At 43.5% G+C, this 20,239-nt stretch overlaps 1 protein-coding gene across 1 annotated transcript in view; it reads left to right on the forward strand.

Moving 5' to 3' along the window:
- Positions 1-20,239, forward strand: part of TMEM145 (transmembrane protein 145) — a 198,498-nt gene that overhangs the window by 139,444 nt on the left and 38,815 nt on the right. The window contains exons 7-10 of the mRNA XM_073602043.1: positions 1,256-1,327; positions 16,398-16,466; positions 18,509-18,589; positions 18,668-18,746. Coding sequence (XP_073458144.1) covers positions 1,256-1,327; positions 16,398-16,466; positions 18,509-18,589; positions 18,668-18,746 — 301 coding nt within the window. The remainder of the gene's footprint in view (positions 1-1,255; positions 1,328-16,397; positions 16,467-18,508; positions 18,590-18,667; positions 18,747-20,239) is intronic.

Consider the following 20,239-nt stretch of genomic DNA (forward strand, 5'->3'; position numbering starts at 1 on the left):
ATGTACCCCATGGCCATCCACATGTGTCCAATATGCCCAATCTGTGCCAATCAGTGCCCACAAATGGGCACTGATTGGCACCATTATGTTTCAGTTCTGCCCAGCAATGCCACCAATCAGTTTTATCAGTGCCACCAATCAGTGTCATCAGTGCCACTTGTCAGTGCCCATCGGTGCCACCTGTCAGTGCCCATCTGTGCCCATCAGTGCCCACCTATCAGTGCCCATCAGTGCCACCCATAAGTACCCATCAGTGCCACCCATAGGTACCAATCAGTGCCGCCTATGAGTGCCCATCGGTGCTACCTATCAGTGCCCATCAGTGCCGCATACCAGTGCCACCTATCAGTGCCCATCAGTGCCCGTCAGTGCCACCTCATCAGTGCCACCTCATTGGTGCCACCTCATCGGTGCCCATCAGTGCCGCCGTATCAGTGCCCGTCAGTGCAGCCATATCAGTGCCCGTCATTGAAGAAGAAAACGTACTTATTTAAAAAAAAAATTAACACAGTTTGGGTACAGTGTTGTATGATTGCGCAATTGTCATTCAAATTGCAACAGCGCTGAAAGCTGAAAATTGGCCTGGGCGGGAAGGTGTCTAAGTGCCTGGTATTGAAGTGGTTAACCAGGCACTGATAGAAGTCACAAAACTGCTATATACTGCTGATGAGAAAAGGTATTTAGCAGTTTATATTTACTAAAATAATTGCATTTCCATGTTCTGTGTACTGTGGGAGACCAGATATAGTGAATGCAGGATCCTGGGTTTAGTAACACTTTAACTTCCTGAATGCAGGCACCACGTGTACCCTAAATGAAATGTGTAAGGGGTATTCTATATATTTATTATGTTCAGTACTAAAAAAAATTCAAATATATGTGTTATTTCTTCTAACAAAATATATAACTATTACATATGAATATTTTATATTTACTACTTGCAGCCAGCAGGTGGTGAGCATAGATCTAGAGCACCAGATTTTTTTACACTTCTACTGTGAAACAGACCTGAGTAGCAGGGGAAATAACGTTTCACAGACTGTTAAATGTCTCAGAGGAGGGGCATATCCCCCTCCTTCTTTCCAGGTGAAACAGAATTGTCTGTATTCGTCACTTATACACAGGCTGCCAAAAAGCATGCTGGCACTGTTTTTACATAGCCCAGCATGCTTTGTAAACTACGGTGCCGCATATGCAACATGGATTAAATGTTTGTCATTTATAATGCTTCTCTGCCCATGTCTTTGTCATGCAGGGATCCTGGAGACGGATATCACCTTCCTCCTTATCTTCATCCTTATCCTCCTCCTGTCCTGTTATTTTGGCTGTGAGTATACTGGGTGGGTGTATTGTGTGTGCTACTTCTTGGATGTGGGGTAAGGGCTGCCTAGTGCCATAGAATATTATCTGGGTCTTGCAAATTGCTGTTTTTTTATTTTACTGACTGCCACTGCGATGCTTTTAGTAGACATAGTAGACAAAATTTGTTTGTTTTTTTGTTTCAATCATTTTTTATTTTTTATTAATTTATTATGATCGCAATTCGTAAATTCAAAAATTCGTAATTTCGTAAAATTTGTAAATTCGAAAGAAAGAAAATTCAAAAGAATAACTAATTAACTAACTAATAATAAATAAGAATTAAGTTATAGGTATTGGAATTTCCTTTCTAATTTGGCTGTTAGTGAAGGTAACGAATGCGAAAATATCTGAAGTTACGAATTATACGAAATAACGAATCCTGCATCTAAACAAATGAAGTGGAACAAAATAATAATTAATAATAATAAAAAGTTTTTATTATTATGTATTATTAATAATTCAATACGTTCTATTCATTTAGATACGGCATTCATTATTTCAGATAATTCGTAACTTCAGATAAATTCATATTCGTCACGTTCACTAACAGCCAAATTTGAAAGGAAATTCCAATATCTATAATTTAATAGTTAGTTATCATTTCAGATTTTTGAATTTTCAAATTTTCAATTTTTCGAATTTACGAATATTCGGAAACATTTGTTGAACGGGTTTTAGTTAATTTGGATGTTTCCGAATTAACGAATTTGTCGAAATTCATTAGAAAACGAATTCGGAGCGAAACGAATTGCACATGTCTAGCTTTTAGTCTGCTGAAAATTAAGTCTAGGAACTGCACTCCCAACTGTGCTCCTCTGAGTTCCTTCTTGGGATCGTCCATAATAGATATGCACCTGGTGTCTCCACCCAAAGAAACCAACTCCTCCTTTACGCATTTTACCACAATGCTGATCAAGCCACATTGTAGTGAAATGCATTGAGAAGCAGTTGGTTTCTTTGGGTGGACACACTATGGCTGTATATCTATTATGGATGATCCAATAAAGTAACTCAGAAGAACACAGCTTGGAGCGTGGATTTTGACCTTTATTTTCATCTGATGATAACCGAGGATGGGCTTCTTGAATCTACATCCAGAGCCTAGAGAAAAAAAGGAAGAGCAAGTCTAGGGTGGTGCACTGGGGTGGGAAGTAGGGTTGCCACCTCATGCCTTTAAAACTGAACACATTAATTACACACATTCGGGCGCTAATTTAATGTGGGTAAGGCACTAAGTGTGTTTAATTACCACCTTAATCAGCCACAGAACCTGTGTAATTATGTTGTGTTCGGTTTTAAAGGGATGAGGTGGCAACCCTAGTGGGATGTTTCTTTTAGCCTTGTAGAGCAGTGGTGTTCTCAACCCTGTCCTCAAGTACCCCCAACAGGCCATGTTTGCAGGTTTTCCTTTATCTTGCACAGGTGCCTTAAATCAGAGTCATTGATTGAACAGCTATTTTATCTAAGAGAAATTGCCAAAACATGGCCTGTTGGGGATACTTGAGGACAGGGTTGAGAACCACGGCTCTACAAGGCTCACATCCATGTAAAATCTGCACTGTCTGAAGTTGCTTAAAGCTAAAGCGGAACATCACCCTAAAAGGGAAGCTCCTCTGTATGTTCTCCTCCCCATCTTCTGCCTTGTTCTGCACTTTTTTTTTGGGGGGGGGGCTAGGTACCTAATTTTCTCAAGTGATTCCACCAGAAATTCTCCACCCTCAAAGGCATGCGCAGGGCGTGTGCCGGTTTTTGCCTGGGCACACCGTAATCACCCCGCTGATATTCCCCCTGCTGATATTTCACCAAAGCCCCTCATCGGGGCTCCTAAAAAAAATTGTAAAAAAATTATAAAAACATAAAATTGTAAAAAAATTATATAAAAATAAAAAAACTACTGACACAGTCCACTGCCCTACTGGCACCAATCTCTGCCCTACTGACACGTCCACTGCTCTACTGACACATCCATGTTTTAATACATTTTAAATTATTTTTTACATTTATTTATAAGAGTGTGTGTGTATATATACAGCAAATCTTATCACATTGGATGCAGTGGTATGCTGTGAAAAGCTGGTCATACATGGAACAAAATTTGCTGGTGAACCAATCAAATTTGAGCCACATATAGACCTGTTCGTATCCTCCCACCCAACATCCTTTGACCTTAAAGTTCAAGGAGCCAGGCAGAAAATTTTCAGCTGAACAGCCTCTGCACCCAATCAGATACAGCCATTGTTTGGGCATTCTGACAGTTGCAGGTGCATTCTGTCATTTAGTGGCCAACAGGAGAGGTTGGTCCATCCATGCTGTTTACAGTGGATAGTACTTGCCTTCACCTGCAGCCAATAGAAAACACCAATGTATGTGGGAATGGAGACATAAAGGGAATATTTGCAGGTGTAGTCTCCAAGATAAAGGAAAGATAAAGAAAAGTTGGCAACAAACATAGCCCATCAGACACATCTATAAATAAAATGTCAATATGGGTGGAGTGACCCTTCAAAAGTAGGTGCCAGAAGTCCCTCTTTTAGAGTTTAACCAGTTTCTGACCACTGTCTGTAGAATAACTTTCTCAGCCTACAGTGCCTTGGGTGTTACGTGAGGATTGATGTACTGTATGTTCCATTATGGGACTAGGAGCACATTCCTGAAATGAAGCTGTCCAGGGGCGGTTGGGGGGGGGGGGGGGCAACGGGGCAATTGCCCCCTCCGAGAATGTGGGTGAGTGAGTGGGAGGGCAGGTGTCACTGCGGGTGAGAGAGCCAGTGGCTCCGCGGCTGAGGGCAAGAGCGGCTATGGTGGGGAGAGACAGCGGGCGGCACTGTTGGTGAGCAGCTGTGCGGCTCGGTGACAGTGTGAGAGCAGCTGCTGGCCAATCAGGGAGCCGGCGGATGGAGGAGCAGAGAGATAACATCATCTCTCACCGCCCAGCGCCTGCCCTGAATCCCTGCAGTTACGCCCTCAGTGTGCAGGCAGCCGCGGCAGCAGAGAGATTACATCAATTATAGCAGGCAAGTAACAATCCGCAACGTGTGGCATGGGACGTGGCAAGTGACAATCCACAACGTGTGGCATGGGACGTGGCAAGTGACAATCAGCAATGTGTGGCATGGGACGTGGCAAGTGACAATCCGCAACGTGTGGCATGGGACGTGGCAAGTGACAATCTGCAACGTGTGGCATGGGACATGGCAAGTGACAATCTGCAACGTGTGGCATGGGACGTGGCAAGTGACAATCTGAAACGTGTGGCATGGGACGTGGCAAGTGACAATCTACAAAATGTGGCATGGGACGTTGCAAGTGACAATCTACAACGTGTGGCATGGGATATGGCAAGTGACAATCTACAACGTGTGGCATGGGACGTGGCAAGGAACAATCTGCAACGTGTGGCATGGGAGGTGGCAAGTGACAATCTGTAACATGTGGCATGGGAGGTAGCAAGTGACAATCTGCAACGTGTGGCATGGGACGTGGCAAGTGACAATCTGCATCTGGTGACAGGCGACGTGGCAAGTGGCAATCCGCAACGTCTGGTATGGGACGTGGCAAGTGACGTGGCAAGTGCCAATCTGCAACATGTGGCAAGTGACATGGCAAGTGACAATCTGAATCTAGTGACAGGCGACGTGGCAAGTGACAATCCGCAATGTGTGGCAGGTGACAGTGGCAAGTGACACGCTCAGGGCTCCCACTGATTCTGCATTATGGTGAGTTGAACTATTTCATTTTTTATAACAATGTAATAATAGTAATAATGTGCTTCAATCATCCTGACACCATAACAACCATGGTGCCGTGATGATTGAAGCGCTAACACCAGCCATTTCCCCGTTAAATTTACCCAAGAAAAAAAGTATTTTCTGGCAGTGCCCCTCCCGAGACTAGGCTCTGGATCCGCCCCTGGCTGTCACTGAAAGTTTTAACTTCTGATTGGAAACCAGTCAGCAGGGTTCCAAATTGTGTAATCACCATGGCAGAAAATCTTGGTAATCACAAGGTCTATTTGTTACAGGGTGTGTAAAAAATGCATTCATTTAACATTTTAAAAATTATTAATAAAAAAGTGATATGCAAAATGTGTTTTTTTTTTTTTTTTTTTTTTACATTTTCTCAGTTTGTAATCTTAAAATAGAAAGCACGAGCAAGACATTTAGGTATTTCTTAAAGCCAATGAAAAGCCTTAAAGGTATTTGGCGTGGACATAAAAGACCAATCTTCTGCTCTCAAGTGCACTGGCAAAAGTCAATCCACAATCTTCAATTAAACCAGTATTTTCACCGGCTTTGCTGCCCTCTACGGGCCGGGAAAACCCAGAGGAAGTACTGCAAAAACAAGGAACAGCGGGGGCACCAACCCAACGCATTATCTTTGTGATAGCTTTATTTGTATTAACAAACAGGTGTATACTCACAAAGGGCTATAAGGCACATCAAAATCCATAAGGTAATAGGAGCGACCTAGAGAAGTCCCAAGTGCAGGTGCTCTGAGTAAAAGGTGATGCCCCTCGAAATGCATCAGCCTTTGGAAGGTCTTCTCATGCTTGGGATTTGTCTAGGTGACCAGGTTACTCCTAGTACATTATGGACTTTGATGTGCCTTATAACTGATGTTGTTTGTGACTACATACCTGTTTAATACAAATAAAGCTATCACAAGGTAATGCGCTAGGTTGGGGCACCCTCTGTTCCTTGTTTTTGCAGTATTTGGTGTGGACATCCAGATATCAGTGACCTCTGATCATCAGAGGTTAAAATTCCAACCGCTTGGAGTTCCCATCTACAGTACCGATCATTGAAGCTGGGTGGCTCTACTGTTAGATCAGATCATACGATCTCCAATGGCTGTTGTAGGTACCGAACGCGGACTGAAATTTCATGTAACAATATGACTTTACAGGCTCTAGAAGGTTAAATCTGATATTGCACCCAAAATGTGTGTCTATATGTAGATAACAAATATTGTGACTCCTATTTTTTATGACCGAATGTTGGGCTTTTGAGTTCTCCTTTAAGAAAACCAATATCTTTTTTAGGATTTCAAATTTCTTAAGCTTCTTTCTCCTCTGTAAGCTTGAATGACTTAGAAAAACAAATACTTCAAGACTAGAGGGGTGTTATGGCAGCATGTCAGCGGTTTATCATATAAATCCTGGGTTTGTCTTAACAGTAGAGCACTTGTGAGCCAGATTTATCTCCATGACTTTGATGTTATGGTGGCACTTAGATCTGTTTCCTATTTACATGTAAATGAAAGTAAGGGTCGATCAAGTGTTGGCTCTCTGCAGATATATGTCCTGCATGATATTGCCTTTTCCTACTATAGCAGTGCATGTTTTGCAGCTCTTTTCACAGAATCAAAGATAAAGTATTAACTTTTAAATTTAAAGTGAACACCTGAGGTGCCCGTGCAAGGCCGAAAAACAGGCTCACTTTTATTCAGGTATCTGCAGCCAATTTCTGTATTATCAAAAATATAATTCACTTTATTATAACAGTGGCAAAATATATATCTTAGAAAGAACATACTGTAAATATTCAAATAGCCTACAAATACGCAATTAAAACTATTTAAAATCTACCAGAAACAAACCCCATCCATTAGTCTGCTAAAAGGTGTTATGCTAATTCTTGCAGTTTGTCCAAATAATGCAGTAGAGTCAAGGAAATGACCAAGTAGTATATTAATATGTCTTTACTCAACAATAATGCTGCATATACAAACTATAGTTACAAGAATGCAGTAAAAAGACATACAGAATGGCATAAATATGGCACTCAAAGTGACTTTGCTTCTGTTACTAAGGATGAGCCGAACACCCCCCGGTTCGGTTCACACCAGAACATGCGAACAGGCAAAAAATTCGGAAAAACACCGTTAAAGTCTAACATGAACGTGAAAAATCAAAAGTGCTAATTTTAAAGGCTTATATGCAAGTTATTGTCATAAAAAGTGTTTGGGGACCCAGGTCCTGCCCCAGGGGACATGTATCAATGCAAAAAAAAGTTTTAAAGACGGCTGTTTTTTCGGGAGCAGTGATTTTAATAATGCTTAAAGTGAAACAATAAAGATGAAACATTCCTTTAAATATTGTGCCTGGGGGGTGTCTATAGTATGCCTGTAAAGTGGCACAGTTTTCCCGTGTTTAGAACAGTACCATAGCAAAATGACATTTCTAAAGGAAAAAAGTAATTTAAAACTGATTGTGGTTGTAATGAATTGTTGGGTCCCGGCAATATACATAAAACTCATTGAAAAAAACAGCATGTTTTCCCCCCCAGTCCATTACCAGGCCCTTTGGGGACAAGGCCCCCTAACCAACAATTTTTTTAAAAATTGCGTGGGCGGTCCCCCCAAAATCCATACCAGGACCTTCAGGTCTGGTATGGAAATTAAGGGGAACCCTGCGCCAAAATTTTAGAAAAAAATGGCGTAGGGGTCCCCCCCCAAAATCCATACCAGACCCTTATCCGAGCATGCAACCTAGCAGGCCGCAGGAAAAGAGTGGGGGATGAGAGAGCGCCCCCCTCCTGAACCGCACCAGGCCACATGCCCTCAAAATGGGGAGGGTGCTTTGGAGTAGCCCCCCAAAGCACCTTGTCCCCATGTTGATGGGGACAAGGGCCTCATCCCCACAACCCTTGCTTGTGGTTGTGGGGGTCTGCGGGCGGGGGGCTTATCGGAATCTGGAAGCACCCTTTAACAAGGGGACCCCCAGATCCCGGCCTCCCCCCTATGTGAATTGGTAATGGGTACATTGTACCCCTACCATTTCACAAAAAAAGTTTTAAAAATTGTAAAAAAGACAGGAGACACTTAGGGACAAGTCCTTTATTAAAAGATAAAAAAAATTAAAATGTCCCACGATGTAGATCCATCTCACGTTGCCCGACGAGCCGAAAAAAGAAAAAAAAAAGCCGCAACACCTCTGCCTCCATGGGAGGCTCCCGCCGAGTGACGTTTCTTCTCGATGACAGCTGTTACATAGCTGAGGGCGGGGCCACTCAGTGACGTAAACAGGTGACCCCGCCCCCTCTGACGCCACGTATAGCCAAATTAAGTTCCTATATCCGTTTCTATGAGGCACGCATTCAAGCTCTGGATGGGAGACATGTCAAAAAGTCAGGCTACTGTTGATTCCTTTTGAGAGACTATGCTTAAAGCATAACTAAAGGCAAACTTTTTTTTTTTTAGTTTTGGATACAGTGGAGAGGGATTAGAACACTTGTTAGTTTTTATTGCTGTCTATGTCCCCATTATGGAGATTCACCCTCTCTATTTGTCCTGTTTACCATTATCATTGAAAATGATAGCAAAAGAAAATCCCAGATTTTTGTTTGTCCCCAGAAAAGTAATAGAGGGAAAATCTTCCAATGGGGACACTAGTTCTGGTGACCTGATAATTCCCAAGGAATTACCTTAGTTTGCAGGGATTTCCTCTCATTTCCTGTTTGGATATGGGACAGGAAGTGAATGGAAACCTCCACAACGGGACACAGAAACTGACAGGTTATAACCCTCCCTTACTCTATCCAAACTAAAAAAAAAGTTGTGCCAATAGCTCTACTTCAAACTTGGGTCCACTGTTTGACAAGAGCTCCTTTAACACAATGGAACCAGGTGTTACATTGCCCACATACACCACAACAGTATCTGTTTCCCCATTGTATTTGAGGACAGTAAAACTAGTCCTGGTCAAACACTTACTGGTTTAAAAATGGCATGTGTTTGAGAGATGTTCCCACAAGAAAACCAAACAGAAACGTTATAGCTGAAAATTACAAATCATTTATTTATATATATATATATATATATATATATATATATATATATATATATATATATATATATATATATATATCGAAAAGTATTAGGACATCTGCCTTTACACGCACATGAACTTTAATGGCATCCCAGTCTTAGTCCATAGGGTGCGATATTGAGTTGGCCCACCCTTTGGAGCTATAACAGCTTCAACTCTTCAGAGTAGGCTGTCTACAAGGTTTAGGAGTGTGTCTATGGGAATGTTTGACCATTCTTCCAGAAGCACATTTGTGAGGTCAGGCACTGATGTTGGACGAGAAGACCTGGCTCACAGTCTCCACTCTAATTCATCCCAAAGGTATTTTTTTGAGTTGAGGTCAGGGCTCTGTACAGACCAGTCCAGTTCCTCCACCCCAAACTCGCTCATGCATGTCTTAATGGACCTTGCTTTGTGCACTGCTGCGCAGTCATGTTGGAACAGGAAGGGGCCATCCCCAAACTGTTCCCACAATGTTTGGAGCATGAAATTATCCAAAATGTCTTGGTATGCTGACGCCTTAAGAGTTCCCTTCACTGGAACTAAGGGACCAAGCCCAACCCCTAAAAAACAACCCCACACCATAATCCCCCCTCCACCAAATGATTTGGACCAGTGCACAAAAAGCAAGGTCCATAAAGACATGGGTGAGCGAGTTTGGGGTGGATTAACTTGATTGGCCTGCACAGAGTCCTGACCTCAACCCGATAGAACACCTTTGGGATGAATTAGAGTGGGGACTGCAAGCCAGGCCTTCCTTGTCCACATCAGTGCCTGACCTCACAAATGAGCTTCTGGAAGAATGATCAAACATTCCCATAGACACACTCCTAAACCTTGTGGAAAGCCTTCCCAGAAGAGTTGAAGCTGTTATAGCTGCAAAGGGTGGGCCAACTCAATATTGAACCCTACGGACTAAGACTGGGATGCCATTAAAGCTCACGTGTGTGTAAAGGCAGGGGTCCCAATACTTTTGGTAATGTAGTGTGTGTGTGTGTGTGTGTGTGTGTGTGTGTGTGTGTGTATATATATATATATATATATCTGTCAGAAACCATGAAATCAGACCAAGACAGAAGTACAGTTAAATCACACTTGTTTAATAATAAAAGTAAATAGAACAAATGTAGTCAAAACATAGCCAGGGTTCAGGAACCCGGAATGGATAGTCAGACAAGCCAAACGTCAGGGAGTCAGAGATGAGCGTAGTAAAACAGCAAGCAGGATCTGGAGCCAGAAGGGATGTCAGCCAAGCAAGTCTTTTAACAGGAATGCAGGAGAGCGTCTCTGTGATGTTGACTAAGGTGAAGGCAGAGATCCTCTAGGCTGAATGGCTTAAGTAGGCAGGACTGACGAGTAGGATATCATCAACAGCTGAGTAACTGTGGAGAGCTAGGAGCTGGCAATTAGCCGACAGCTGAGTAGCCAGCTCAGAGAAGGAAGGGCTGAGCCCAGCCCTGACAATATTTATATATAAAACATTAATACAAAAAAGGAAATGGATGAGCTTCTAGGAAACTCAATGTGAGTCCTGAATTGACATGACCCAGGTCACTAAGCATTATGAGTTTTCATGATTGTACCATATACAAGACTAAAGGGAAAAGTGCTATATGCATTGCAAGAAGATCAAAATACTATGCGAATGATATGTATAAGTCCTAAGTGAGAATTTTATAACCTGTGTGTGTGTGTGTGAAGCATAGCGCCTCCCCAGGTAGCAACACAGATAACATCCAATGCAGTTTGACTGTATTGGATGGAGCTAAACTCAACGCGTATAGCAGTGCTGGTTGCTTCATCAGGAATGACTTCAAAGCCCATTAGCACATGCTGTACAACGTCATTTTGTAATGGATAAACAGGCAAGTTCATCTGCGTTGCATCAAGCGAACTTCAAATAATCAAAGGGTAGTAAAGGAGGAAACAGCCATCAAAGTGCATTGTTTTTTGCATTTTGCGTGACTTTACATTTACAGTTCAGCAAATACTGCAGATGTTTTACTCTGTGAGGCAGAAAATGGAAAACCCGCACATGTGGCTCCCCACTGCTAATTCCCAATTAAAGAATCTTATCAGTTGACTGAACAATGCTCCCGAACAGCTGTGAGGTCACCACCGCTCAGAGAGCCATTCATCTTTCTGTAGTGTGATGCGTCCCAGCCTTGGAAATCCATTGAGAGGCAATCGCTTTTAGATGCATAGTAAAATATTGATCCCTTAGAACTACTCTATGATAAAACCTTTGAAACTTGCAGAAGGAAGGCACATGGACTGGACAGTGGAAAATGTTTTTAAAGCCAAACCATTTTTTTAACCATTTGTCTACCAAGGTACGTTTAGAAACAGCATGGTAGACAAGTGGTTAAACCAAGCTCAAAATTGCCGGCTTTACCAGCTGGCGAAAGACTTTCCAATAAAAGTGGTCTGGGCGTTTTAGAGCTGTCCAATTACTGCAGTTGCATGACACAGCGGGAGACACCCGCTGTTTGTAATCAAAGGTACAGGTGGGCACAGTGAGGCTGCAGATGGGCACAGTGAGGCTGCAAATGGGCACAGTGAGGCTGCAAATGGGCACAGTGAGGCTGCAGATGGGCACAGTGAGGCTGCAAATGGGAAAAATGAGGCTGCAGATGGGCACTGATGATACAGGTGGGCACCGTGAGGCTGCAGATAGGCATTGTTTATCAGTAGCTGCTGCAGGTGCCTCGGCTTATATTCGGGTCGGCTTATACTCGAGTATGTACGGTAGTTGTGTGGCATGAAAATTTGCAACTACCCTCATTATATTCTCCTGGTTCTCTGCTTTCAGAAAATATACAGTGCTGTCGAAAAGATTTAGGCGGGTGTGCAAAAAAACTGTTAACTAAAAATGCATTCAGAAATAGAAGTGTTAATCGTAAATATTTTATCATTTAACAAATCGGAAAGTAAATAAACAGACGAGAAATCCAAAACAAATCAATATTTGGAGTGACTACCCTTTGTATTCAAACCAGCATTAATTCTTCTAGGTAGACTTGCACACAGTTTTTGAAGGAACTCTGCAGGTAGATTGTTCCAAACATCTTGGAGAACTAACCACAGATCTTCTGTGAGTGTCAGCTGTCTCAAATCTTTCTGGCTCTTCATATAATCCCAGACAGACTCAATGATGGTGAGATCAGGGTTCTGTGGGGGCCAAACAATCCCTTCCAGGACTCCTTGTTCTTCTTTACGCTGAAGATAGTTCTTAAAGGGGAAGTAAACCCATTGATTTGCCAGCTTCAAAAAACTGTTACTGTACATTCCCGACACGTCAACCATCCAATGGCTGGTGTCATAACTGATCACTTGTGCAGCACCATGGCAGTTGAAGATTAAACAGAGGCCAAGATGGCAGCTTCCTTGGCTGAAAACAATAGGAGGGTTTGCTTCCACATTAAAGTGGAGCTCCACCCAAAAGGGTACCTTTTGGGGGAACAGGTACCTGGTTTTGACAAGTACCCACTCCCACTTCCGGGTGAACTCGCTGCAGCAAGATCACCTGGAAGTTTGGCCCCACTCCTCCTTCCCCCACCACCGGGCCATTCACAAAGTGCAGTAGGGAACCGGCTGTAAAGCCGCAAGGCTTCACTGCCAGTTTCCCTTACAGGCAATGACGCTGGCAGTACCCAAGAGCCGATGGAAACATAGGCTAGGGTGCCGACATCGCTGGATTCCTGGACAGGTAAGTGTCAATGGCGGCTGGTGCTCAAAGTTTTTTGGGGGGCGCAAACAAACTGAAAAATTCTGAAAAAAACCCCATCAATTGCAGCTTCACTATGCCCATCAAATGCTGCCACTGTGCCATCAAACGCAGCCACTGTGCCATCAAACGCAGCCACTGTGCCCATCAAACGCTTCCACTGTGCCCATCAAACGCAGCCACTGTGCCCATCAAACGCTGCCACTGTGACCATCAAATGCTGCTACTGTGACCATAAAATGCTGCCACTGTGCCCATCAAACACTGCCTCTGTGCCATCAAATGTTCCCACTGTGACCATCAAATGCTGCCACTGTGCCCATCGAATGCTGCCACTGTGCCCATCGAATGCTACCACTGTGACCCCCTGCAACTCTCCTCATTATATTGGCGGTGGCGAGCGGTGTTCTCCATGCTCCTCCATGTCCTCCATGTCTTCTCCTGTCCTCTCCTCCCATCCTCACATATAGGCGTTTGGGCGCCTGATAGGTGTCCAATCACAGCGCCTGCCATTTCAGCCAATCATGTGACGGGTAACAGACCCAAGCACCTGATTGGCAGAGAGGCAGTTCAGTGTTAGGAAAGCGAATATTTATTCGCTTTTCTAACACACCTGGGTGAACTGAAGGTCACCTTTTTTTATGCCTATTAGAGCCTATGGCCTATGGCTCTAATCAGGTGCTTCAAAAACAACCCCTGCCGCTGTAATTTAGGCGCCCGAAAAGGGGCCAGGCGCCTGAATAGGGGGTGGCAGCGGCGGCCATGGATAAATTCATGCAATGCATGAATCTATCCATTGGTCATAGAGGGGGTGGTAAGTGTCCTAGTATTAAAAGTCAGCAGCTACAGTATTTGTAGCTGCTGACTTTTAATTTTTTTGTGGGGGTGCTGGACCTGCTCTTTAATGACATTGGATGTATGTTTGGGGTCATTGTTCTGCTGCAGAATACATTTGGAGCTAATCGCATAGGGATGGATAAGTATCTGCCTGTATTTCTCAGCATTGAGGACACCATTGATCCTGACCAAATCTCCAACTCCATTTGCAGAAATGCAACCCCAAACTTGTAAGGAACCTCCACCATGCTTCACAGTTGCCTGCATACACTCATTATTGTACCGCTCTCTAACCCTTCGTAAACCAACTGCCTTCTGCTACATCCAAATATTTCTATTTATTTTGACTCATCAGTCCAGAGCACCTGCTGCCATTTTTCTGCATCCCAGTTCCTATGTTTTTGTGCATAGCTGATTTGCTTCGTCTTGTTTCCACATCCTTTGCATGAAAACATAGGAACTGGGATGCAGAAAAATGGCAGCAGGTGCTCCAGACTGATGATTCAAAATTTGTCCCAGAGGTCGAAAACATTCCAAATATTGGAGAGGAGAGTAAAAGTAGCGCATGCACTTCTTTTGGTGAGCTGAGACGCAATTTCAGCCCATTTAAATGAATAGGCTGAAATCACACTGCACACAGATCGCATGTGAATCACACAGGAACACGCTGGGTGTTCCTGTACGATTCATGGTGTGAACCAGCCCTAAAGGCAAATAGAGTGCACTTTGCAAGTGCAGTTGCACTAATTTCCCCCAGAGCTTAGTACATGCAATAAAGCTCTGCTGATTTGCATCATCCAATCGTGTGCAACAGTGGCGGCTGGTGGTTTATTTTTATTTTTTTTTGGGGGGGGGCGTAAACAACCACTCCTCCGGGTGGCTGGCGGCACTTAACCACAACACCCCACCCCCCACCCACTGGCCGTCTGCCCATCTAAGTGGCGGGCGGCGGGCTGCGGGAAGTAGCTCCTCTGCTCCTCAGCTTCTGCTCTGTCTTCTCCTCCATCACGGCGGCTTCCATGCGTCTCCTCCGTGCGCCCAAAAGGATCGCCTGTCCTTGTAGCCAATCGGGTGACGAGTTTCAGACGCACTTCCTGTTTGGCTGGGAGAAGAATCTGTGGGTTTTTTTTTTTTTTTTTTTCTTTTTAAATTGCCTCTAAACGCTCCTACCTCTAAATGCCTATGTGTGGAAGGACACATAGACTAACATGGAGGGGCGTTTAGAGGCAGAAAATAAAAAAAACAAATAAAAGGGGCGTTTTGACGCCCAATGTGCATGAGGCCTAAAAGCCTTCAGCCACCTCCAGGTGAACACTGCCACCTTTTGGCGGCATTGGTCATTTGCCGCTCCATCTATTTAGTTAACTAATACAGTTGCATTACTAAACTAAACATTTTTTCTACAAAATTAATAAAAAGAAAAACAATGGGAAAACTTTTTTATTTTTTTATATTTTTGCACATTTGTTTCCCTTATATATCCTTGAAAAAACTGAAATGTATTTAGATGTGCAGACCAGTCATAAAGTTATTGTCAAGTTAAGTGACACATGCTGCTAAATTTTCGATCCATGTATGGGCACTGTGGTTGTACCGAAGTCGATCGACCAATCAAATTTTGTACAACTCCCTATTGGATTTTCCCTACTCGATCTATACTGCAGGATATAGACTGCAGCTCTGATATGTGTATTCTGACGTCTTTGTGATGTAGGAGCGCTGACCCTTATGCGGATGTGTTTTTTGACGGGATAGGTGGTTTGTGGTGGCCCTAGAGGCTGCTCACCAGCAACTGTGGGGTCTCGCTGGACCCACAGAGGGGTTTGTTGGAAGTTTTTAAAGGATGGGAGTGCCGCACTAGCTTGTACAGATTTTTATTTTGGAAAAGCCAACGCGTTTCGGTTGCTCAGCACTCCCCCTTCATCAGGGCTAAAACAGGATGATGCAAGCGATTGGTTTGGAAAGGCCTGTAGGAAAATCTCCCTACTGTCAGAATACTATAATTCCGTGGAAACCCCCATCCATCTGGAGTGTGTGGATGGGGGAATCAGGTCAGTTTTTCTCATTCTGCTGCATTACTTACAAGATCAACAGAGTTTTTGCACTTATAAAACAGACATAGTTACATAGTAAGGTTGAATAAAGACACCAGTCCATCCAGTTCAACCTGAGTGAGTGTGGGTGCCTACAATTGTCCCTCTCCCTGTACATTGTGTCTCAAAATACATAGACATAATAAAATACTTTGAATACAAGAGACAAAAAAGGTCCTATGCTCCACACATCACTGCTAGGCCCTGTAGATATGTAAAATGACAGTCTCAGCCTGGGCTCCAGCCAAGCCACGCCCCCAACATGTTTCACTCCGCCCCCAGAGCTTAATCATTGATCCCCATGATTAAGCCCTGGGGGTGGAGTGAAACGTGTTGGGGTGTGGCTTGGCTGGAGCCCAGGCTGAGACTGTCATTTTACATATCTACAGGAGAGGACTCAGCTGGAGCCTTGACCAGCACCCCCTATTTGTTGTCTGGTCAAAATTCTTGGAATGGTATAATTAACAGACCAACATGGTACAAATAAGAGAAGTTCATGGTTAGGATTTACATACACTTTGAAAACAAAATAATCTAAAAATGTATTTTTATTTCTTCATTCTTGGACCAGATATACTGCGAGGAAGACAGCTTCTCCACACTACATACAAGATGTTCATGGCAGCGGCTGGAGTGGAGGGTGAGTTGTGCTTATTTCCCGAGGTCAGGATCGTAGACCTCTCCCTTTTCATGGAGTGACAAGTCTGATTTTCTCTTTTTGGACCTCTTCTTATCTCTACCTTCTGAATTGGATTTCTCCATCCACAAACTTGCAGAGGCCGCCTCTGCTGAAGCTGTTTTTGATGGGCTATTTTGCAGCTTTTCATGTTAGGGGTTGACATGTGACTGCTCTGTACTCTCTGTAAAACCTTTTCACATTTAATTTATTCAGCAGTACAGATCCTACCCTTGCCTTTTATCTCTTTGGTTTTTTTCAATTGTTGTGGTCCTGACAAGCATTCTCCTCCTTACACTGCTTACCCCAGTACAACCCCTTGAAGCCAATGATGTACAGGTACGTGATTTGACGGCAAGTGGTTAATAAGGCCACTATTAGGAGCGTTTGACATTTCTTTTCTGCCTCTAAATGCCCCTCAATGTTAGCCTGTGGGGGTTGTTTACGAAAGGCAAATCCACTTTGCACTGCAAGTGCTCTTGGAAGTGCAGTCGCTCTAAATCTAATGCCGTGTACACACGACCGGACGTTCCGGCAGAAAAGGAAAGACGGAACCATTCCATCGGACATTCCAAACGTGTGTGGGCTTCATCAGACCTTTTATTTTCGAAAATTCTGACGAACCTAGAAATAGAACAAGTTTCAAATCTTTCCGAAGGACTCAGTTCCTATCGGGAAAACCGCTCGTCTGTATGCTAGTCCGACGGACCAAGAACGGCGCAAGGGCAGCTATTGGCTACTGACTATTGAACTACCTTTTTCTAGTCCCCTCGTACGTCATCACGTTCTAAACGAACGGACTTTGGTGTGATCGTGTGTAGGCAGGTCCGTTTCAGCAGAAGTCCGTCGGAACTCCGTCGGAAAGACTGTCAGACTTCAGTCCGACGGAAAGACCGGTCGTGTGTACATGGCATAAGGGGTAGATCTGAAATGAGTGGAAGCTCTGCTGATTTTATCAGCCAATCATGTGCAAGCTAAAATGCTGTTTTTTATTTTCCTTGCATGTCCCCCTCAGATTTACAGCGACTGCACTTCCAAGTGCACTTGCAGTGCAAAGTGGATTTGCCTTTCGTAAATAACCCCCATAAGTGGTTATTTAGGGGGTTATTTACGAAAGACAAATCCACTTTGCACTACAAGTGCAAACTACAAGTGCAAAGTGCACTTGAAATTGCACTGAAAGTGCACTTGGAAGTGCAGTCGCTGTAAATCTAAGGGGTAGATCTGAAATGAGGGGAAGCTCTGCTGATTTTATCATCCAATCATGTGCAAGCTAAAATGCTGTTTTTTACTTTCCTTGCATGTCCCCCTCGGATCTACAGCGACTGCACTTCCAAGTGCACTTTCAGTGCAATTTCAAGTGTAAAGTGGATTTTCCTTTAGTAAATAACCCCCTATGTCTCCATGCACAAATAGGCATTTACAGGAATCTAGAGGCAGAAAAAACCCCACTGCCAACATGTCCAGGAGCAGCAGCATTTTACCAGAAATAAACGCTTGTCATGTCTAAATACATGTAAACACTTGATCGTTAATTCATTTCAATGGCCGGAATAAATTATTATTTTGGCTACTGAAATTAATTACAAACCTAAGGACTTGACGCGCCTCAATGCGCCTAAATGTATTTACAAAAATGTGGCTTTAGGCACTATTTTGACTCTGCTTTTCTCCTGCCAGGAGAAAGGCGTTTAGGAGAGCCGGGCAAACGCTCAATGTGCATGAGGTCTTATAAACAATGCATCCATGCAATGCATACTAGCACATTATGACATCGCTTGCAGGATTTTTTTTTAAGCACCAGCGGTTTACAACCGATTTAATGGAAAGTGATTAAGCACGATCACCACTGTCCAGTTAGGCAGATGATCCGGGCTGAAGCAGGATGTTGTATAATGTGTTTGTAAATCACAAGACTGGCAGAGCAGAATTATAACTATACACCCGCACACACACACACTTATTATGGTCGTACTTAGTATATAACATCCTCTGTCTCTTCCTAGTCCTCAGCTTGGTGTTCTTCTGTATATACTGGGGTCAATACGCACAGGACGGAGTGGGCAGTCCCAGCATCAAAGTGCTAGGTCAGTTCAAGAGTATGGATGTATGTGTGTCTGCAGTTTTGTATTTCATATTTATACCTCATTTTATTTCCCTTCTAGCCAAGCTGCTTTTCTCTGCCAGTTTCCTTATCTTCCTGCTCATGCTGATTCTCCTTGGAAAAGGATTTACAGTGACAAGGTATACAGACCACCTGCCAGCAAGATGTGTCACAACGCAGTTTATCACCGCCTACACCGGCATCATTTCCATTGCCCCCCAGCACAGGCCCAAATTGAAAAATTAATTTTTAAAGAGTTACTCTATCTTTGTTTGGAAAAAAAAAAACTCTTCTGAGTGATCTGTGTACATTGCAGGGATTTTAACAAACTTTGTTGCAGATTTCTACCTTTCGTTATTAAGAAGAAATAGCTGTCTGTCTGTGTCCATGTGCGAAGTGAATGAAAATGAGAGTGGTTTTATAATTATCAATCAGCTGCTAATGAGGAAAGTGGCAGGGTCTGCATTCCTTTAGACGTGATTTCCTATTGGGAGTATCCTAACAAAAATTACATTTTTGTTGCAGGGGATGCCCAAAATCGGATTTGTATCTTAGTGCAGACTTCTGGGAAAATCAGTGAGCCAATCACACATGCAGGAAATTACATTTCTAGGGGCATTCTGTACACAATTTGTGAAGAGGATGCCTGCAGGTTGCCATATTACATTGCATTTTACAGAAAATTTCAGTGCTGCAAATTGAGAAGGAAAAGCAATTTTTATTAACATTCAATTACAATTTGCTGCTATTGCTGACTTGTTTTTAAAGGTAATATCATTGGGGCCATTATCATCATTATTATTATACAGGATTTAAGGAGCGCCAAGAGTTTACACAATGCTTTTCAATATAAAAGGACAATACAGTTACAACACAATAAAATACAAGAGGGTTAAGAGGGCCTTGTTTATAAGAGCTTACAATCTAAGAGAGTATCATCCAGATCCAGTGGCAGCTGGTGATAAAAAATTTTGGGTGGTGCAAACAAAACCCCTCCAGGTCCTTACCTGCAAACGGGCCTCAATCCTGGGCTGTCACGGCTCCCCTGATACCCGGCGGCTTCCGTGTTCCGTCTTCAGCCTCCTGATTGGCTGGGGTGCGAAACCGAAAGTGACACGATGGCGGATTTTCAGGGCGCAGAGCGCAAATGTAAAACAAGCCAATCAGAGTCTCAGGCTCCAATCACGTACTTGTTAAACATCGATGGACTTAAAGTGGTTGCAAATTCTGTTACACCACTTATATCTACAGGTAAGCCTATAATAAGGCTTACCTATAGGTACCGTGAATATTCAGTATATGGGCTGATGCCCACGTCATCAGCGCATATGCACTGAAGAAATGGCTGCTGGTACTGTTTCCAGCGGCTTCCACAAGTGACGTCATCGCGGCTCTGGCCAATCACATGGCCGGAGCCGAGAACCTGGAAGTAACTCCAGTGGAAGATGTCGGAGGGCCGACTCCAATTCAGGGCATCGTTCTGAGGTAAGTATTTCATAATGAGCTAGTATGTGATGTATACTAGCTCATTATGCCTTTGTCTTTAAGGGTTTTTTTTTTTTTTCCGGAGGTTTACAACCTCTTTAACCGCTTCCCGACCAACCGCCGCAGATATACTGCGGCAGGTTGGCTC

Source organism: Aquarana catesbeiana, linkage group LG10, assembly GCF_042186555.1.
Source record: "Aquarana catesbeiana isolate 2022-GZ linkage group LG10, ASM4218655v1, whole genome shotgun sequence".
NCBI lineage: Eukaryota > Metazoa > Chordata > Amphibia > Anura > Ranidae > Aquarana > Aquarana catesbeiana.